This window comes from Scomber japonicus, chromosome 1, assembly GCF_027409825.1.
Source record: "Scomber japonicus isolate fScoJap1 chromosome 1, fScoJap1.pri, whole genome shotgun sequence".
Lineage (NCBI taxonomy): Eukaryota > Metazoa > Chordata > Actinopteri > Scombriformes > Scombridae > Scomber > Scomber japonicus.
In genome coordinates this window covers 7,575,434-7,596,943 of record NC_070578.1, presented here as the reverse complement: position 1 = coordinate 7,596,943, position 21,510 = coordinate 7,575,434, and the positions used below count along the sequence as shown (strand labels likewise).

Sequence of the window (21,510 nt, the reverse complement as noted above, 5' to 3'; positions counted from 1 at the left end):
CCTAGATTTCAATGATGGACACAAATAATTCCCTTATGTTGCCATGATGTGAAGGAGACAGGGGTGTTGTGCAGGTGATAGTCCAGATTGTGTCAAAATTGGGTACGTATCTGCATGGTTCTAGTGATGATTTATTAATGTTATTGGTTTTCCACCTAGATGTCAGAGTTGAGGAGATTGTGTTCTCACAGTAGTTCAGTTACTTGATTGATTGTTGTGGGAAAGACATGGGCTATTGTAGCTGTGTTTTGGGTCCATTTGGATAAATATTGCAGTTGATTTAACAAGAAGCAGTGGAGAAAGTTTGGCTGGGTCACATTGTAATTTTTCATCTTGTATTATTGAAAGTGAGATTCTATGTTTTTTGTCTTTCTTGTAAAATTTGGCAGTTAATGAGTCGAGAGCTTTGAACCACTTGTTTGCGGGGGTGGTGGGAACCACGGAAAAAAATGATTAATGTGAGGTAAGGTTTACTGTAGCGATTCACCCAACCGGAGTGAGTGGGAACTCGGTCCAGCGTTTGAACTCATCTTCTGTTATTTTAGCAATGGGGTGTAATTGAGGTTGAAGATAGCCTTGGAGAAATATTAATGGCTGAATATTTTATGTTGCCAATGTGAATTAGGAGGGGGGCGGGGGATGTTGGGTTGCAGAATCCCCAGCATCTTCAGACAGTAGTAGTTAACTTGTTAGAATTTAGTGAGAGATGATGGATGGTTTCTTAATGATGATATTGGTTTTCCCATAGTGAGACATATGTATTCTGTAAGTATAATAGTAAGTCATCTGTGTAAAGACTAATTTTGCGTTATGAATTAGCTGAATTCCTCCACTTTTATTGTTTTGTCAAAGTGCTGGGATAGGGATGGTGAGATTAGGCATCCTTATCTGGTTCCCTGATGAGCTCTCAAGCTCGGTGAGGTCACCCTATCTATAATGATTGTTGTGACCTGAGGTAAAGTGTACAGCGTTCTTACACAATGGATGGACGACTCTCCAAAACCAAACTGGCGCAGTGTGATCCATTTAATATTTAGTTTTGATGTGATGTACTAATTAAGTTAAAAAGCCTATGGATGATATCTGATGCATGGTTTTTTTTAACAAGCCTGTCTGGTCAGAGTAGATTAGCATGGGGGTGGGGGGGGCTGTCTCTATTCTGGTTGCTAGGGTTTTGGTAATCATTGTTAAGTCAGTGTTGATTAGAGAGAGAGGATGGTAGCTGCAAGGGTGGGTCAGGTCTTTACTGGGCTTTTAATAGAAGTGTCATAACAGTGGTATTCATGTGCATGGTTTTGTATGATAAAGGTATCTTTAATTTTTGCAGTTACTCTATAAATAGTGGTGATAACGTATCCCAGAAGTGTCAGTACAATTCAGCTGGAGGTCCATCTAGTCCAGGTGATTTATTTTGCATTAAATTCAGGGCTTTATTGAGTTCTAAGGTAAGAGGAGCATCTAAATTCATCGTTTGCTCTGCTATTGTTGGTAAATCCAGATTAGTTATAAAAGTATCTGTTTTTGATTGGTTGGTTTTCCAAACACCTTGCCATTATGTCTCATTATTGAAGTTATCTTAAAAAACAAAATGATTTGTTTCACTATCAGAATGTGATCCATTCAGTCGGATAACATTAGGAAAGTCTATAAGTGCAACACAATTAAATGATTTTATCCCCAGTCAATTTAGCAGAGAGCTAACTGGAAGTTAGCGGTCTCATCTGCTCTATAATTACCAGTAATGCACTAACAAAAGTTTTAATAATATTGGCGATTTGCCATGGAAACAATTTGTTTAATGCTGCTTTTTAGCCATGTTACCACCACAGTTTAAAGTGTTACAATTAAGACTCTCATGTGCTTTTAGTTTAATTCCTTAGTTATGACTTGTCTTCACTATTGAAAAACTTTAAGTAGTATATGATAGCAGATAAATATTACACATGCCTGAAAATATTAGGAATGTAGGTAAAAAAAATCTCTGGGTTATTTGTAAAGAGTGAAAAATGTTACAATTATAGTGACTTTCTCCTATAGAAAGTTTTCTTTCTCCACAGGGCAAAAAACCCTCTCATTTCACCTGAAGTCATAACACGTTAATCTGAATACATTTGGAGTTTAAATGTGATACTGAAATGACCTAAAATGGAAGATTATAACTAAAACTTCACATCATCATTATCAAACAATTCGCTGTCAGGGTTGTAGAGTTTATGATTTTTTAACTGGCATATTTCAACACAGGATACTTCTCCAGTTCAGTAGCTTTAGGAAACTTGTCTCACTCTGACAGTTGCCTCAGGGTTTTCCTGCAGGTCTTTGTCCAAGTATCATCTTGCTTTGCACCTGACAGGGCAACATCACTGTCTGTGGAGTACACAGCAATATTCATTCCTTTAACATTTATGTCACTGTCACCTTGACTACCTCCTGTCATGCAGTTTAGAAAGAAATCTTTAGTATCTAACTTGACGGTTCAGTTGTTAATATTTTCTAACTGCTTTGGGTCATTTTTCATTTCTGAAGCTGCTAAATTTCTGTAAAGTTCTTCTTTTAACTTTCCTCACAAATGAAGCGGAACATGTCGCTTTTATATGGCAATTTTGGCTGTTTATTGTGCTAACGATGAAATGTCACGTATGAACAAACCTTGCAGAAAAAAAAAAGAGTAAACATATTTCTCTTTTTCCGGCTGTGCCAACACATCTTCACATTTCACGTTTGTGCATCATAGATTTCTACGGTTTGAGCATGACACATTTAGCCTTGAGCATTATATGCGGCGCACAAGTTAAATCGCTGCCTGCAAATACTGATTCACACATACACACACACACACACACACACACACACACACACACACACACACACACACACACACACACACACACACACAGAGCGTTACATTGTAAAAGCTGAACTAGGAATGCAGTGGTCTGTGATGGATATAATGCATGGTCTCTACACAGTTTAATAACACATTTAGTCATTGTGTATCAGTGTTATATGTTTAAATATGCATGTCACACAGATACTCATGCCTGCATCCTTTCACACATTAGACACACACACACACACACACACACACACACACACACACACACACACATACACAGAGCCCCAGGTCTGATGAAAGTGCTACACTTATGACTAGTGTCCTTGGATTGGTCTCATTATCTCCCTCCAGCTTCTTTACTTTGACTGACACATTTGGCAAACCAGTAGTGTGGATATTCCAGTCTTGTTGTTTACAATGATTTCATCAGGGAAATCACTTCAACGCCAGATAGCACATCTAATAAATAACAAGCACTCAGTGTTTTATGGCTGTATGCCCCCTTTCCACTTCCTTCCTTTATCATAGTCAGCGCTGCTCTGGTGGAAACTCCTACAGAAGTCTGCTTGTCTCTACTGTACTGTGCGCTACTCTCCTCTTCACTTCACATTGGTCTTAAATACTTTAACTTGTTCTTTTCTTATCTGCTCTTCTTCCACTCTACTTGACTTTGAACTGAGCTTACTTAAAGGCATCCGTTATGAATGAATGGAAGTGTATCAAACTGTATAAACCAGCAAAATTGGTGATTGTTTTTTGTTTTAGGTTTGTAAAAGTAGTAGTAGTAGTAGTATTGAGTCAATTACAAAGACAGAAAAGTACTGTAGATGTTGGGATGTTTAAGATCACATTTTCTAAAATGCCCAAAAGGTATAAGTGTGCTTATTTTAAGGAGGGGCTTCATTTTATTCCATGAGTCAGGTACTCTAAAGTTAAAAGCAGTTTTCCTAAGTTCAGACCAAACTCGTGGAACATGAAGTAAAAGCCAGTCAGTAGAGCAGGTTTGAGTCCATCTGGGTGACAAAGCAGTTTTGAAAGGTAATGCAATCATTTTCCGACAAGGGCGATATAGATAGAGATACCAGTGAGTATCACGTCTCTCTTGGAGAGAGGGCCATCCTACATTATTGTACAGAATACAATGGTGTGTACCATAAACATCTCCAGCAATAAATCTTAAGGCTGAGTGATAAACAGAGTTAAGAGGTTTGAGGGTTGAAGTGGTTGCATGTCTATAAATTACATCACTATAGTCCAGGACTGACATAAAAACGGCCTTGACAACCCCTTTCCTACAAAACCAACCTCTTGTCTGAGTCGACACATAAGATTATCTATGTGGAATTTGAATGTCAGTTTTTCATCTATCCAGATTCTGAGATATTTATATTCTGTGACTCTCTCAGTCATTAATCCATTACTAGTAAAAATACTAAAATCATTATAGTCTATAGTTCTGGCTCTGAAAATAGCATGAACGTTATTTTGTCAGCATTTAACACACGTTTTAGATCAGAGGTCCAATTCAGCCCTCTGGATACATTTGCAAAGTATGAAAATTGCAGAAAAGTAATTCCAATTTTTCTGCTGCTTCAGAGGTTTTTTTCCACCCTGACCAGAATATAATTCTCTGGAAAAAACAATGAATACATCTTGTGATCATATTAAAAACCATCCATATATTGAAAATAGTGCAAAATGTTGTCAATCAGCAGCTTCTGTGCAAAATAATCTGTAAAAAACTGAGACATCATTTTGTTGAAATTGCACACATCTTTCTTAAGACATCACAGGCTGTTCATCTGTTTTGTGAATACATGACTTATTATAGCAAAGTTATAATACATATATATTATGATGCAATGGTCAAATTGGGTTGTATGCTTGACACCTCTGCTTTAGATAAATCATCAAAAAGTGCTGCACAATGGTTTTTATTATCTAAAGGTGATACCTTTATTCACTACCAAAGTAACAGCAATGATTGTCTAATATAATGAACACGTGTCATTGCTACAGGCGTCATTTAGAATATTTTGTGATTTTACATTAATCTGTCTTATCGTGATATATGAACTGGAATTGGAAAAATATGTTTAATTTCATAATATTGTTTTCAACTGTATGTCCCAGCCATTACTCCATACAATACTAGTCTTTTTGCTCTTTCTCCTCCGCTGCTGTACAGAAACATATCTCACTCTGTCCTTTATTCCATTCCAGACCATGATATATTCAAATCTACTCAACACAAATCTTATCTGCTCCAAGCAATATCCTACTGAACTCCTCTCCTTTCTGTACAGAAATGTACCATAATCAAGTCTGCTTTATGATGTGTAGTCTACACAGTCCCTTCACATAAAGGAATACACTTTGCTCTAATCTATTTCGCTTTTCTCTACTCAACCCTGACTCGCTCCACTTGGCCTTTTTCCACTACATGAAATTGAAAATGCAGGTAGTGTGCTTAGCTACACACTACAATGATGTAGATTTCACAATGCAGACAATATTCTCTCTTGTAATGTCTAACATTTATGCTTTGCTGTGTTATAATTTGTCCTCACTAACTGCAAATTGTGTGCACTGTGTTTGGGAGTACACTATTTCCAGTAATGCACAGATTGTGTGGTTGTTTTTGAAGAAGGTTTCCAGGAGTGGAATATTTATTCACAGTAGTGCAATTAAATACTACATTGCTGTATTTCATTTTCACTTCAAGGAAAACCTAATCTCAGAGATGATTGCACTCCATCAAATCTGTTCATGACGTTGGTCAGCTTCACCTCCTGGGGCCACATGTATAAAACGCTGTGTAGATTCACCTAATGCTCGCCTAGTGCTGTATATCCTAGGTGTTGAGCATATATATACTTTACCTAGAATCAAAGCCTTACAAGTTCTTCAGTTCAGGTTATTCAAATCTTTACACGATTGAAAAGGTTCTACTAGTGTACTGAATTCTCCTCTACATCACTCTAACTTGCCACACATATATACTGCCACACATATATACTGTAAACTGTATTCTCTTCTACTTCTCCCAGTACAGTTCAGTCAATGGTGTCCATTTTCCTCCTTGTCTTACAGCTTCCTGGTCACACCTGCTGTGTCTTTCCAGAAGAAACCAATCAGCTACAGCCTCCTCATCAATCCCAGCAGCCTCTTCTCTATCTCCACCGAAACCGGTGAAATCAGCCTGACCCGACCTATTGACTATGAGAGCGACCAGCATCGCTACTTGTTGTTGGTGCGAGCCAGCGAAGGCCTGGAAAGCATGAGCAGCGCAGCAGAGGTTAGTGTGTGTTCATAGGTGTGTGTGAACTTAGAGATTTTCTGACATTACAAGGTTCCCTCGTCAGTAATATTTGCAACACAAGTCTTCTACCAGCAGGGTCGTCTTTTTACTCTGATCTGTTGTATTCCAAGCTGTTGTCTCTTCTCGGACAAAAGTTCGGAAACACTTCAGTGACATCTAAACTGGCTTGAAAACAGCTGTTATATTGTGGTGAGCAGTGGTGATTGTAATATAGGGTGTATGTGCAGGGGGATTTATGTAGAACTCCCCCATCTCCAGCTACATCCCCACACCCCTTCCCCACGGTGGCTCTGATCGGACACATGTTTTCATTTGCTCATTGGCTGTGCCCAGGTGTGCCTGTGCCACCTACATGTCAAGTGGGCACATCCAACATCATTAAAAAAAGAAAAGAAAAAAAGACTCACAACAGGGCTACGGCCAATTATTGGTGCATTTGAACGCTGAGTTGCTGACGGCGGTCCCGTCCCTACCTGGTTAATGTCACAGCCCGACTGACAGCTTATAGTGATGCTCAAGTGATCATTGTTGTGAAGTCCACCACACACACACAAAATGGACATCATAAATTGGATTTCAAAAAAAGAAAAAGAAAAACCTGCACAGGTTCAGGAGTGAGAACAGGTGATTTAATGACACCTCCAGAGACAGCGCACGGACTTTAAAAAACGTGAGTGGAATACACTCTGTGTCTGTGTGTATCTTTGTCTCTTTGATCACTTCGGTTTCTTTCCCGCCAGTTAAATGTCCTGTTGCGGCTCTTTGTGTGTAATGCTATTTAACTCTTGTTATTTTGTTGTTGATGGTTTGTAGCTCTTATTTTGAGCTGTTTATGGTTTGTCTGGATGCTAAAGGTGTTGTGTTGTGTTGCTGCTGTGTGTAGAACCAGCTGGACGTTGAATAAGTTGTTTGTTAGTGATTAAATCACCTGTGCTGGGTCTGTGCAGAAGCTCCAGAAAATATCTTCATTCACGACTTTTCAACCCATGTTGTTCATTTTAATAGCTAAGTACAGTATTTTATGCCTTGAAGGATATTTTTTTACATGTCTAAGCATATACAGGTGCTGGTCATATAATTAGAATATCATCAAAAAGTTGATTTATTTCAGTAATTCCATTCAAAAAGTGAGACTTGTATATTATATTCATTCATTCCACACAGACTGATATATTTCAAATGTTTATGTCTTTTAATTTTGATGATTATAACTGACAACTAATGAAAATCCCAAATTCAGTATCTCAGAAAATTAGAATATTGTGAAAAGGTTCAATATTGAAGACCAATACAAAAAAAGGATTTTTAGAAATGTTGGCCAACTGAAAAGTATGAACATGAAAAGTATGAGCATGTACAGCACTCAATACTTCGTTGGGGCTCCTTTTGCCTGAATTACTGCAGCAATGCGGCGTGGCATGGAGTCGATCAGTCTGTGGCACTGCTCAGGTGTCATGAGAGCCCAGGTTGCTCTGATAGTGGCCTTCAGCTCTTCTGCATTGTTGGGTCTGGCGTATCGCATCTTCCTCTTCACAATACCCCATAGATTTTCTATGGGGTTAAGGTCAGGTGAGTTTGCTGGCCAATTAAGAACAGTGATACCATGGTCCTTAAACCAGGTACTGGTAGCTTTGGCACTGTGTGCAGGTGCCAAGTCCTGTTGGAAAATGAAATCTGCATCTCCGTAAAATTGATCAGCAGCAGGAAGCATGAAGTGCTCTAAAACTTCCTGGTAGGTGGCTGCGTTGACCTTGGACCTCAGAAGACACAGTGGACCAACACCAGCAGATGACATGGCACCCCAAACCATCACTGACTGTGGGAACTTTACACTAGACCTCAAGCAACGTGGATTATGTGCCTCTCCTCTCTTCCTCCAGACTCTGGGACCTTGATTTCCAAAGGAAATGCAAAATTTACTTTCATCTGAGAACATAACTTTGGACCACTCAGCAGCAGTCCAGTCCTTTCTGTCTTTAGCCCAGGCGAGACGCTTCTGACGCTGTCTCTTGTTCAAGAGTGGCTTGACACAAGGAATGCGACAGCTGAAACCCATGTCTTGCATACGTCTGTGCGTGGTGGTTCTTGAAGCACTGACTCCAGCTGCAGTCCACTCTTTGTGAATCTCCCCCACATTTTTGAATGGGTTTTGTTTCACAATCCTCTCCAGGGTGCGGTTGTCCCTATTGCTCGTACACTTTTTTCTACCACATCTTTTCCTTCCCTTCGCCTCTCTATTAATGTGCTTGGACACAGAGCTCTGTGAACAGCCAGCCTCTTTAGCAATGACCTTTTGTGTCTTGCCCTCCTTGTGCAAGGTGTCAATGGTCGTCTTTTGGACAACTGTCAAGTCAGCAGTCATCCCCATGATTGTGTAGCCTACAGGACTAGACTGAGAGACCATTTAAAGGCCTTCGCAGGTGTTTTGAGTTAATTAGCTGATTAGAGTGTGGCATTATGTGTCTTCAATATTGAACCTTTTCACAATATTCTAATTTTCCGAGATACTGAATTTGGGGTTTTCATTAGTTGTCAGTTATAATCATCAAAATTAAAAGAAATAAACACTTGAAATATATCAGTCTGTGTGGAATGAATGTATACATTATGCAAGTTTCACTTTAAGAATGGAATTACTGAAATAAATCAACTTTTTCATGATATTCTAATTATATGACCAGCACCTGTAAACAAGAGTATGTCAGTCAATGCATCTGATACATGCATCTGATACATACTTGTTGATGTAAACATAAAGTTTTAGATCTTTTAATGTAGACTTCAAACCAAACCTGTATCAGAGTATAACCTTTGCTAGTGAAAATATGAAATATTTTAATGGTGTTTAATAAGCTTGTGCTGTTTTGAGTAGTTGTACTGATGACTGGCCTCCTCGTATATCATTTTTACGAGACACAAGAAGCCACACCGCCGCAACTATTTTGACTATTTTGAGTACAGAGCCTGCATCATTTTGTCTACCAAATAAATAAACAGCATTGTGCAATTGCCTGCTTATCATATGTAGACTGCACACCTGGTTGGATTGATTTCCTGGATGAATTAGCCACTGTTTCCCTCCTAATGACCCACTCTGCCAAATTATATATGAGCACATCAGGTCTTTCAGAGACAAAAACTAACAAACCTTGAGGTGTTGTTCTGTCATGTCTTGCTCTGGGATGAAGGTTCATCTCTGCAGAAACAGAAAAATAACAAGTTCATTTATATTTTAAGCTCCACTCGTAATAAATATGCATGTCGTTGCATTTTAAGCAATGTCAAACCTATAGCAAGCAGTTGGTCGTGTATGTACAGTAATATGCAAATATTGCTGGAGTTTATTTCACTAAAATCCTGCAGCTACATTTCTGTGACTCCTCTCTGTTTTACATCTAATTCTGTTAGTCTTGTAGTGTTGAAAATGACACATCCCAGCTAAAGACATGTTTCTTATTGTTTTAAACCTTTATTTGTGGGCTTTTTGATGGTAGAAGTCATTTTTGAAATAGGTTGTAGGATTGAGAATGTAATCATAACTATTGTTCGATATTTTAAGATGCTGACTTAATTTATGCAAGTGACACGCTGTCAGTTTGCTATTTAATCAGTTGCTACTGTTTAAATAGCTTATAGGATTAGCCTAAAAAAAGATATATGGTTGCTATTAGAACATTTGATGTGATGTAGTTACATGTTCAATAATGCAGATATTCAGTGAGTAAGTCGCACTGCAGTCGTTGCTCTTATGCAACAGTTGTGCTATAATGTTATTGGGAAACCAAAGTAGAATTAAATGAAATAATGCTGCAATTCACCTCTTCCACCTTATTTTCAGCAATTTTCAACTATCGCTATCAAAACTAATACTAATGACATCTTAAAACAAGAGTAAAAAACTGCAATGGTTAATCTGCAGATCACTTAATGCTTGCACACCTTATATCTCACAGGCCCACCTAAATTAATATTTCTGACTACGCTACTGAGCGGTAATTGGTGTATGTGAGGCGGAGGTACATGTGTTCTGCTCCACCTCTGCATCTGTCAGAGAATTAGAAAATGGGATTCTCTAAAGAGCAGTGTGCATCTGCCTAACTCATCCAAGATGACATGTTCTCATTATTCTCTGTGTCAGAACAGATTTCTCTGTCCTCTGGCCACCGGCGTCCATTATGATTCGCAATTCTGAAGATAATTCATATTGTGATTAATTTAGCAAAAATACATTTAAGCAAATGAATGTTAAATTAATAGATTCTGCAATTATTCTCTATTTTTTCTTCTTCTTGCTACAGGTCATTCTCAGCTTGGATACAAAAAATAATGAGTGATACAATCTCTAAAACTACTAAAAGTGGTGTTCAAATTGGTTTTTACGAATTAATTAGCCTTATACAGTGAACTAAAAAGGAAACACACTTCTGCCTTAAGGATCATCAATTCATCTCACCTTTTTTCTTCTTACATTAAATCCCTTGTTAAACCAAATGGCGTAGTGGCAATATTCATAATCAATTATAAGCTGTATTTTAAGGGTACGTAGAAATTGTTGGTGCTATTTTGTAATGAAGCGTCACATCAAACTGAACAAGTGTGCTTATCTTGCTTTAAAACGATCATATCATGAAACCATCATAATTCTTTCATCCCACCAATACTGTATGTACAGTGCTGCTTGCATAAATATGACCTAAAATGTGATTAGATTTGTACCAATTCCTAAAAGTAGAACCCCAATTAAACATACCAGACAAACACATTACATGTATTCATTTATTTATAATTTCAACTATCTTTCCTATTTTTGTGAGGCAAAAGTATGTGAACCTTTGTTTTTAATAACTTGTGTCACAGCAATACCTTCAACAAAACATTTCTGGTAACTGTTTGTCATCCCTGGACATGGGCTTAGAGGAATCTTATCACGTCCCTCCCAACAGAACAGTCTTAACTTGAGGATGTTAGTGGGCATGAACTGCCTGCTTCAGGTCCTTCCACAGTATTTCTGTAGGATTAAGGTCAGGACTTTGACTCAGCTATTCCAAAATATGAACTTTCTTTTGCTCTAACCGTCCTTTGGTAGAACAACTTGTGTGTGTGTGTTGTCGTTGTCTTTTTCCATGACCCACTTTCAGGTCATGGACGGATAACTTGACATTTTCCTGTAGAATTTGCTGGTACAACTCAGAACTCAAAGCTCTATCAATCATAGACCACCATGTTTAACAGATGTGATGAGGTTCTTGTGTTTGCTCATCAACAAACCAACCACTTTTCATTCAATCTGAAAAGTTTGACCCATCCGCAGAACATTTTACTAGTAACTATCTGGATTATCTACATGGTCTTGAGCAAATTGTTCTTTTTGGGGAGTCGCTTTCTCTTTGCAACTCTGCCATAACACCATTGATGTTCAATGTTCTCCTGATGGTGGACCTATGAATGTTGACTGTAGCCACTGTAAGAAAGGCTTTTAATGTCCTAGATGTTACCCTGGCTTCACTTTTAGAATGAAGACCCAGATTTCTCTTTTTTAAATAAATCAAGGCTTCCCTAACTCACACTCAATTGTCATCCCATTGATTGAAACACCTGATTCTAATTTCCCTTTCAAATGAATTAATAATCATAAAGGTTCACATACTTTTGCCTCTCACAATTTCCCTCAATAAATAAACAAAAAAGTACAAGGTTTTTGACTGGTTTGTTCAACTGATGTCTCTTAATCTAGTTTCAGGACTTGGATTGAAATCTGATTGTGTTTTAGGTCATATTTATGCAGAAATGGAACAAAGGGTTCTAAAGAGTTTACAAACTGTCAAGCAGCAATTTATCTGCATTAGTGTTGGAATTATTATTTTATTAATTGATTGGTTTATTGGCTATCAGTCTGCCTTAAAAGGACAAAGAGCACAAACGGTCACACTGGAATACATACTGTTTATTAACCTGATTATTATGTTTTTTTGGGCAAATCATTATCATCACCACAAACCAAAAAAAAGCACCTTTAGATTCAGCACTCTGTATTTGGACAGTGTAAATACTTCAAGAAGAAAGGATTGTCCAAGAAACAAAATATGTTCTTGTTTCTTCTTCAACTTTCTTGTGTATTTTGAAGCTAGTTTTCTGAATGAATCTTGAATATGTGAATTTAAAGTAGTTTAATCACAACTAATTATGTGAACTCTGCTCAAGTCAAAGGCTGCAGAGAGGACTGTTACTGCTGCTCTGCTAAGCTAATTACTTTTTAGCAGGACTAGGTGTTACTGTCAGCTTTTTACATTTTCATTGTTATTATTAGATTCAGCCACTGCATTATTTATGCGGTATAACAAACTCGATTACTAAGATGGTCGAGCATTAAAATTGATTTTTCAATCACGGGGAAAAATTTCTTAAATAAGCTTTGGCTAAGAAATGCCAGGTACCACCGTAGGTTGGTTTTTACGTTGGTTTTATGGGTTCTTGCAAATCTTCCATCGTGTTTTTCTTTTAGATTGCTTATTTCTATGATGATGAGAATTTAATAGGTGTAAATAAATATAGACATATAAAAATACAATATCTCACAGACTATAAAATAACCACACATAGTCGTAAAACCCCAGACAGCTCTAAAACATCCTTGGACTTGAATGTGCATTTATGCTGCTGAAATAATGCTGGTCGATTTAATTTAATGGATTGATAGTTGTATGGGTGGTAATACTAATAGGTATGAATGCTGCAGTTAAAATGGTCAACTGGTTTCAGGGCCTTGTGATTGGTTTTCTTGTTTTGGAAGCTTTCAACCTGAATTGACTGCTACAGAGCAATACAATCCTCAACCTTGGACTACTGTACATATCCAGTTTTAGTCTATATGAATATTGTCTTCTGTCAAACCATAACAGAGTTGTCTGTCTGGTATGACTGCACTGGGATTCCCTATGACTTCCTCACATTGTCAGGAAGTGAGGGAGAACAGCGCCTGTCCGCTGCGGGCACTGATGCATCTGGTCTGGCTTCCATCATTACGCAGGCCTCTGGCTAAAACATGTCCCGCTGTACCGATCTGTCCTCAACTGCTCCGCTCAGAGCCTCTGTGTACTGCAGAGCTCCAAGAGTCTTCGTGGAGAGAGCAAGAGATAGAGTGGTGGGAGAATAAGACGAACATCACCACATTCAATATTGGGGAGAGAAAGAAAGAAGTGGAATAAAAAAATAAAAGCTCTGTATGCGCCCTGGTCAGCCCACACACCTGCCCTAAGGTACCCAGACTCCTCAGCACCAGCGCTTTGCCTCTGGAGCCTTGGTAAGCTCTTTGAACTTCCCCAAACACAGACCGCCCCATCAGTGCTAAAAAGCCAACACCTTCTTCTTCCTTCCACACAGTAACCCCTGGTCCCAGAGCTGCCCCTGTGTCTGTGCAGTTAAACACTGCCAGCAGAAACTACACACAACTGTGTGTGTTGAATACTGAACTGAATACTGCTCTGAAGACAGTTCTTTAATTCATATATTATATATTTATGTGACATTTTAATAGGATAACTACTGATTCTGAGTTCTTTTTCAAACACTTAGTCCAAAGGATTTCCTGAGTGTTTAGTGCTCTGGATGAGCAGTGGAATTGTGCTGTTGTGCAGCCTCTCCTTATTGACAGATGCACTGTGCTATAGATGAGATTTAATGCCCCTTATACTGCCTCCTGAACAAAGATACTGTATCAATCATTACATCATATTGGAACCATTGAGAGGATAATGGGCTAAAGTGGTTTATTGATAATGTGTATGGCTGTCAAGACAGGATGTACACTTTCCATCAAACGGTTTAAATATTCATACAATCTGCATCCTTCTCCTACTGTTTTACCAAAACTAATCTACACACTTCCTTTCCTACCTGTTCCGCACTAATGCTTTAGCATAGTGGGCTTCATGCCAGATTGTTAGCATTCGGGCTCATTATGTCTATTTATATTAACCTTTAATCACATAACTCTGTGTTCAGTAATGGGGGTCAGTATTACTGTACAACCCATCCAACTCCTTAATTGTATACTGTAAAGCCTAACTATTTGTTTTAATCATTTGATAATTCCCTTGTGTCATAGTAGTTGAACATCATTTTTTAGATTTAAAAAAAAGATTCTCCAAAAGTTCATAGGGTTTGTAAAGACCCATGCATGAAAGTACAGATAACTTATACTGATAAATGAACAGATGCAAGGATTTCTTCTCTGTTTGTTACTGAATGTGAGAGTAACATGAGGGAGCAGTGTCTGAGTGTCACTTTCTTTGATAATGGAGGGTTTTTATGACAGTATCTCTGACTATGAGTGTGTGTCTGAAGCAACTCATGATGAAGATTACATCTCTGTGCCCAGTGGTCATTTGATCATTCAGTAGCAGAATGAGTACAGTGCTAGCATTGACAATGGACCCTGCATGTGATGTGTACACTGACAAGACTGTGACTTTGTGTTTGTACCACGATGACTAAATTGTGTTTGGTAATTGGCAGTTATTTCTAAAGAACATGAGATAAAACAAAATCAGTAATACAAAACATTTGCACTTGAAATAATCATATATATAATGCAGCCTTGTATTGTTTTTATTATATGTTATTTGGACAGACCGGTGCATAATCAGCAGCTTGGTTGTATTTTCTCCCCATGGTTCTCTTTACTTTCTATTACTGGAAGGCTTTTTGGTTTGTTCTTAATAACAGTAGTTCTTGCAGAAGAAAACAACACTTTTTGCAGTGTGTGGGGATGTGCCCCCCCCCAACAGTCTCATTGTTTTGTGTGTTAAATCATCATTATTATCTGTCAAATGTCTCTGTTAATTTGTCAGTTAGGTTTTTTTAATTAAGTGAATACGTTTGTTTATATGTACCGGTATATCTTTGTTTGCAGGATTAGCCCAGTCTATATTGCTGTGTGTCAACTCGCACACTTCTGTACTTACACTTAATATTTTGAGTGCATAAGGGCGTTCACACTGAGAAGTATGGAAAAATGTAGCGCACTGTGAGTACCCAGGTGGTGCGCTCAAAATAGTCAAAAACTTGATGGATTATTAGTGTGCTTATAATTGATTGTGACTGTCAACAGGAACAGAAAAATCCAGAGTTTATAATTGTGTGGTGTTCATTATGGTTTCTGTGTAGTTCACTCTCATACCTACTTGAACAGTTGGTTCCAGTTAGGTAATGCTTAGAGGGTAAAATGCCATTCAGTGTTCAGCAGGGAAGATGGTAGGTGGTAGCTTGCTGTGAGGCTGCAGATTTTGTTTGTTTGCTTTGGCAAAGAGCCTTACATAACTGGAATACACTTCACACTCAGATGCTAACATAATTCCACAATTTAGCACCATATGCTAGGAAAGAACAAGGTGTTACTGTATGTGTTTGACTGAATACTGTCACATACTGCAGAATATTATTGATATAATATATTGAGATGTGTAGTTTGTTTAAGTTACAGTCTAATAAAAGAAACTTCCTAACTGCAGTCCACTTTTAATTCCTCTGTATTTTATAGTTTCCTTCCTCTGCATCGGTGCATTCACGTGGAAAGAAAACACTAAAAACACAGCTAAAATGGCAAAGAGCCATTGTGCAATTGACTGCACAAACACATTCCGAATAAATTGAGGCATATGTTTTTACAGACTGCTGAAGGCTAAAGAGAAGAAACATTCAGTGGTTCTGTCTAAGGGGCGGTTGTAAGGTTGACCAACCAAGCGCAGGATTCTCTAAATGAAAGTCGTAATCAAACCATTGTTACAAACCTGTCCACAGACAACCAGATATCCTCAAGGCCCTGCTTTAAAAACAAGAGAAGACACAGTAACACTTTATTTTACACGTCCCCTAATTTTAGGCTGTTTTCCTGGAATTTTTGAGTAATTTACAGGTATTGAACAATTACCTTTTAGGGCATTTGGTACAAATTACGAGAAAAAAAATTAAAGACAAATTACCAACTTCAGAGAAAAAGGTTTCTTATAATTTGTACCAAATTGCACCATCGTCTAGGAAAATGTCCTAAAGTGTAAATGTTAAATACCTGAGAATTATTCTGAACTTTCAGCAAATTAGTATAAAATTACAGGAGCTATAAAATAAAGAGTTACCAAAGGCTTACTTAAAATAAAATGTTACCTCTGTTGTGCTGAGCTAGAATACTGTATGTACAGCCCATAACCTGTATGTAATAATCTCTGCAGATTCAGCAAAGGCCTTCAGCTGGATTGGAATTGAGGATGTTTGGAGTTTTCTGGTAGACACCAAGATGTCCAGTACACACATCAAATGTTTTTTTTAACAATCACCAGCTAAACTTTTTTTCTCTATTAATAATTTAAAGACAAACTTGTCAGCTTGTTTTTTGGGTCCTTGTGAAGTCGTCACAACTTCTCCATTCTACCAGGAGACCCAAGTAATACTTGTGCTCTGGGCAGTAGCACATATGGATGCAAATATCACTCTCTGGTTTAAGAACTGCTATATGAAGTGTAGTTGTACCTTCAGTGTGAACTACCTCAGGAAAATGGAGAGTGAGCTCCGGTTTGTGATAACTGTGATATATCGTACCAATCATTTGTCACCTTTTTCTTTCACCATCAACACCAGTTAATTTATTAATTGTTTCAACCATTAGTTTACCAGTATTCATATGCAGATGCATACTATCCCGGGTTTGTTTGTTTTGCATTATATTTGGTTACAATTTACATTCAGCAAACTTTTGGTCAAAGTAAAACAGACATGTATAAGGTTAATCTTTATTGGGTTTAGTTCTGAGTTTCATAAGTAAAGCATTGTCTTTCTTTGTTACTTACCATACCCACCATGTGCTTACCAAACAAAAGCAAGAACCACCCAACTACTTCCTGTATTTATACACTGGTGATGTCAGTGGGTTGGGCTAAACATGGGGGATTTATTTTACATAGTTAAAGAGCTAATTTCATGTCTTTGATTTATTATTTTGGCTTATGGAAATGTTGGGAATGATGGGTGGTAAACAGTTTTGACTGATACAGTAGCATTGTTGAGTGCCAATTGGTAAGAGGGAGAGAACACCCCTGCAGTAATGGTTCTGCCTAATTGAGTGGAGGGCCTATTTAAGGGGAGAGGTGTAGGTTTAGAGGAACTCAGAGGATGAGGGTGTAGCTGTGTGCACTTGTTCATACCTTAGTCGAGTATCTTGAGTTAAGCCAGTTCATTTTTGATTGTTTGTATTCTTTTCATTTTTGGACACTTGTTCTTTTGTGTTGTTATGCCAGACTGAATCAATCAGTTTTTACTCATTCAAATGACAGCCTGAGTCTACCTGCCTACCACCTTCTTTGTCACTTGAGCTACACTACTTCACAGATATAAAAATGTCTACCGTAGGATATAACCCCCTATTTTTTATATCGTAATTTTAATGTGTGGGTTACTGGGTTAGCCCTGTTGCTACACTAAAGTTAACTTTAGCGGCTAACACCGCTAACCAACGTTAACATTACTACGGTTGTGTTTTAGGTATGCAGTGTAAAGTACAACTCCACGTGGGAATGACCATCGGATAATCCAAATGTATCATGTGAGTTCATGTTGTATGAACAACAACTAATGTAACTGCAGCAACGCTACTACTTTGTGGTAGCAAATTATTGTTATCGGGATATAAAATTACCTATATTGGGATATAAGATGTTGTTAATATCGCACAGCACTAGTGTGGCAAATCTTTTTTCCTCCCACATATGTCCTTAAATGAACAAAGAATGACAGCAGCAGTTGTTAGAAGCCCTATCCATCTGTGGTCCAGCAAATGTTTACATTTTTTACCACTATAATTTATGCTAATGGAAACCTTACAGAAAAGGTTGTAGAGCACAGTATATTGAAGTCACTGTTGGCTTTCTCTGCCCACAGCGCATGGGAAATAACAAGATGTAGCTGATTGTTCAAGCAGTGAACATAAGGCGCCTCATGACCAAGTTTGTCTTGGAAAAGCTGCTGGACACCTCCATGCTTTCCTTACATCACTGAGGCTCCATTATACACTCGTCTCTAGGTTGGACTCAGACCTGTCTTAGCTAATGCACACAGAACTTCTCATCACCTGAGTCTGCTATGGCTATCACAAGCAGTCATTTTGTTTGGTGACAAAATGAACATGTTGGTGACATTTTCTTTTCTAGTAGGATCCCTTATTGTATCTACTTTCTACCATGAACCATGAATCTCTTGTTTCTTTCACAACTGCTTCCATCTCAACACTGGCCATTATGCATTTTGCATCTCATGACTTGTGTATGTGATTTCGAGGAATCGGTTTCACAATTTGGGCCAACAAGAAGGTCTTTCCTTATGTTGAAGTCAAATAAAAATGCTACCTCTTTCTGACATATCAACAAATGCATCTAATTTACCCCCAAAAGAAAACTAGAAACTAATAATAGAAATGTAGTACCAGTTTTTCTAGAGCTTACCTGCATTATCTAGCATTGAGATTTGATTCCCTTTCTCTATACACTGCTCTGCTTCTTACCACTGAATGAACCTGGCTTAATATTACTTGGAAGTCCCATGGCCAGTCCCACACGTCTTCCGCATGTTTCCACTCAGTGAAGTCTTGGCTTGCAAAAATTGGATCACATTTGGACTGAGAAGAGAAACAAATTTCTGCACGGGTAACAGACAGCAGCATCCCACTTGTTGGAATATTCAAGCCACTCTAGACTGTGATGCCGTGATGATATGAACAACCTCTTTTTAGTTCCTAAGAGACATGAGGTGTACACTTCCAAGTCTGACTTGCACAGGTCCATCCACTCCCATCCCCAAGACCTACCCATAACACTTACACTGCTGTAGGTACCAGTTTCATTTTGAACTTTTTCTCCTTCGCTCAAGGATTAATAAGATTGTGATGAGGGTGTGACTTGTTTCTGTGTTTTATGAGTACGTCACAGGATTGAGGGGGTTGAGTATGTTTGATTTTATACATGCAATGCAGGTATATGAATCTGCACTGAAAATGTTTATGTTGGATACATTTGCTTAAGTGCAATTATGGTGACTGACAGCCTGACTGTCTCCAGAGAAAGGCAAAAATTTAGCATCAGAATTTCTTCATTTTTGTAGACACTTCATATGGATCTCATAAACCACTACTTCATATTTCAGCTGCTCTGTTTTCTCCTCTTTCTCTTATTAAAGTTTATCATAGCATTTTTCCACTGGATTTTAGAAATATATAATGCCACAGCTTCAATCTGTCTAGCCTCGGTTTTTACTTCATTCTGCTGTTTTTGAAATCTCTCTCTCCGTCTGGCAGAATAGTGAACAGTAGTGGTGTATTTGTGTGGACTGGAGTCACTGAGCATGACTTTAATTTGCAGGTAGTTTCCAAGTTTCTCCCTCCAGGAGTGATAGCTCATCGGCACCATTAGTTACCTAACCAGCCTGAGACCTGCCTGCAGCTGCCCTGAGTGTGTGTGTGCATGTGCGCACGTGCCCACCTGCGTCTTTGAGCTCATCCCGCTTTACGGCCGACCCCCCCTCCCTAACCCCACACCTTCTCATTCAATCTTGCTTTCCCTCAGCCTTGTACAGACAAATACTGTACATTCATATATCTTGCCAAAGCCTCGCAGTTTTTTGTCACACGGGCACATACACACACTCGCTCTGGCATGCAAACACACACACACACACGCACACACACACACACACACACACACACACATATACAGGCAAACATAGAATGACAGTCACTGGCAAACACACACAAGTAACCTCGGGGAGTTGACATGGTTGGATTTTATTTTGTTGTCCGTTGCTTCGAAGCTGATCTTTGCTGAAGGATTAACTGATATTACAGAATTTCATCTTACCTACCAGGATTTAATACCACTGGTATTAGCACTCTCACACTCTTACCACACACACTACTCTCAGTGTGTTTGTGTGTTTGTTTGTATCGCAGAGCAATCTGTAGATTTTTGTGTGTTTGTGTGTGTGTGTGTGTGTACTGCTCAGTGTATACGTAAGAGAAGAAGTGGGCTGGGGGTCACAGAGTCTTGCCTGCCAGCGCATGTCTGTATTTATTCCTTCTGAATGCTGCGAGCAGGCAGTCAACATCTGGTGGAGGATGCTGTGTTTGCCTTAATGTCCCTAATGAACTGAGCAGCATTACAGTGTCTCACGCACACAGAGAAGCCGCCAGGGATTTTAGGCCCCATTAAGAGGAAAAAAAAAAAAAAAAAGATATCACATTGGGCCCCCACCTCCACACCACCACAGGCATCACCAACCTTGTGCAATTGCTGTAACCACACTTCTAAAAAAACAACAAACCTATTCAAATAACTCCACCTGTGCAGGCTTTCAACTCTCCTGCAGTGTAATACTTACTGTACGATATTTACTGACAGTGAGCTGTAAAAACATAACACTGTGCAGACATGCATGCAACATTCAGCATATACTGTAGTAAGATTCACCATTTGATGCAAGACTGATGCTCTATATAAGAAATGTGCTAAAGGCCAACTTTTAAACTGTAATTTAAAATTCTTGAATATAAATTATTTTATTTAAAATAAATATAACCTAAAGACACATTAACCTTTTCAGTTAAAATAAATAAAATAAATTAACATTATCAGCTATATAGTGATATAATAAACACAAATAATGAAATCAGCTGTAGATTTTTAAAATTAAGTATACTAGCAGTACCAGTATTTAATACTTTTCTTTTTTCATAATAATTATATTAAAAATACATTCCCACAGACACCCTGCAATTATGCCAACTGACTTCAGGCGTCAGGGTTCATTGGTAGGTGGATGGGGATGGGGAGACATGGCTGCTGAGCCTGAAGCTTCATCTGTTGGGTTTGGCAGCAGGAACAGCTGAAATAGTGTGAAGAGCTTTCTAAAAGTTTGCCTGCATTGATAAAATGTCAACTAAAAGAGGAATGAAATATAAACACACATTTTCTTTTCTCACTGATGCTAGCCAAGAAAAAGTAGCCTATTTCACTATGGACTAAGCTAACATGTTTCCACCACCCATGGACTACACCCACCGTTTTTTGTAAAAAGAAAAAAAGGTGGCTCTTTCTTTTCTCTCTGTGTCTTTTGAAAGACATGCGACATGGTAGTCACTGCAGGATCAAACCATTTCATGTATATAGAGGAGTGGAGGATGGTGGGCACTACAACAACTCTCTGGATGTTTACTTTTTCCAAAAGTCAGAAAATTAACAGAAACCGTTGCAAATAAAATATTGTATTAATCCTGTTTGGTTAACAATTTCATTAAAAAAATGTCCCCAATGTTGTA

At 38.3% G+C, this 21,510-nt stretch overlaps 1 protein-coding gene across 1 annotated transcript in view; it reads left to right on the top strand.

Moving 5' to 3' along the window:
- The window catches only part of si:ch211-186j3.6 (neural-cadherin), a 334,099-nt gene that overhangs the window by 94,309 nt on the left and 218,280 nt on the right, over window positions 1-21,510 (top strand). The window contains exon 4 of the mRNA XM_053316841.1: window positions 5,930-6,134. Coding sequence (XP_053172816.1) covers window positions 5,930-6,134 — 205 coding nt within the window. The remainder of the gene's footprint in view (window positions 1-5,929; window positions 6,135-21,510) is intronic.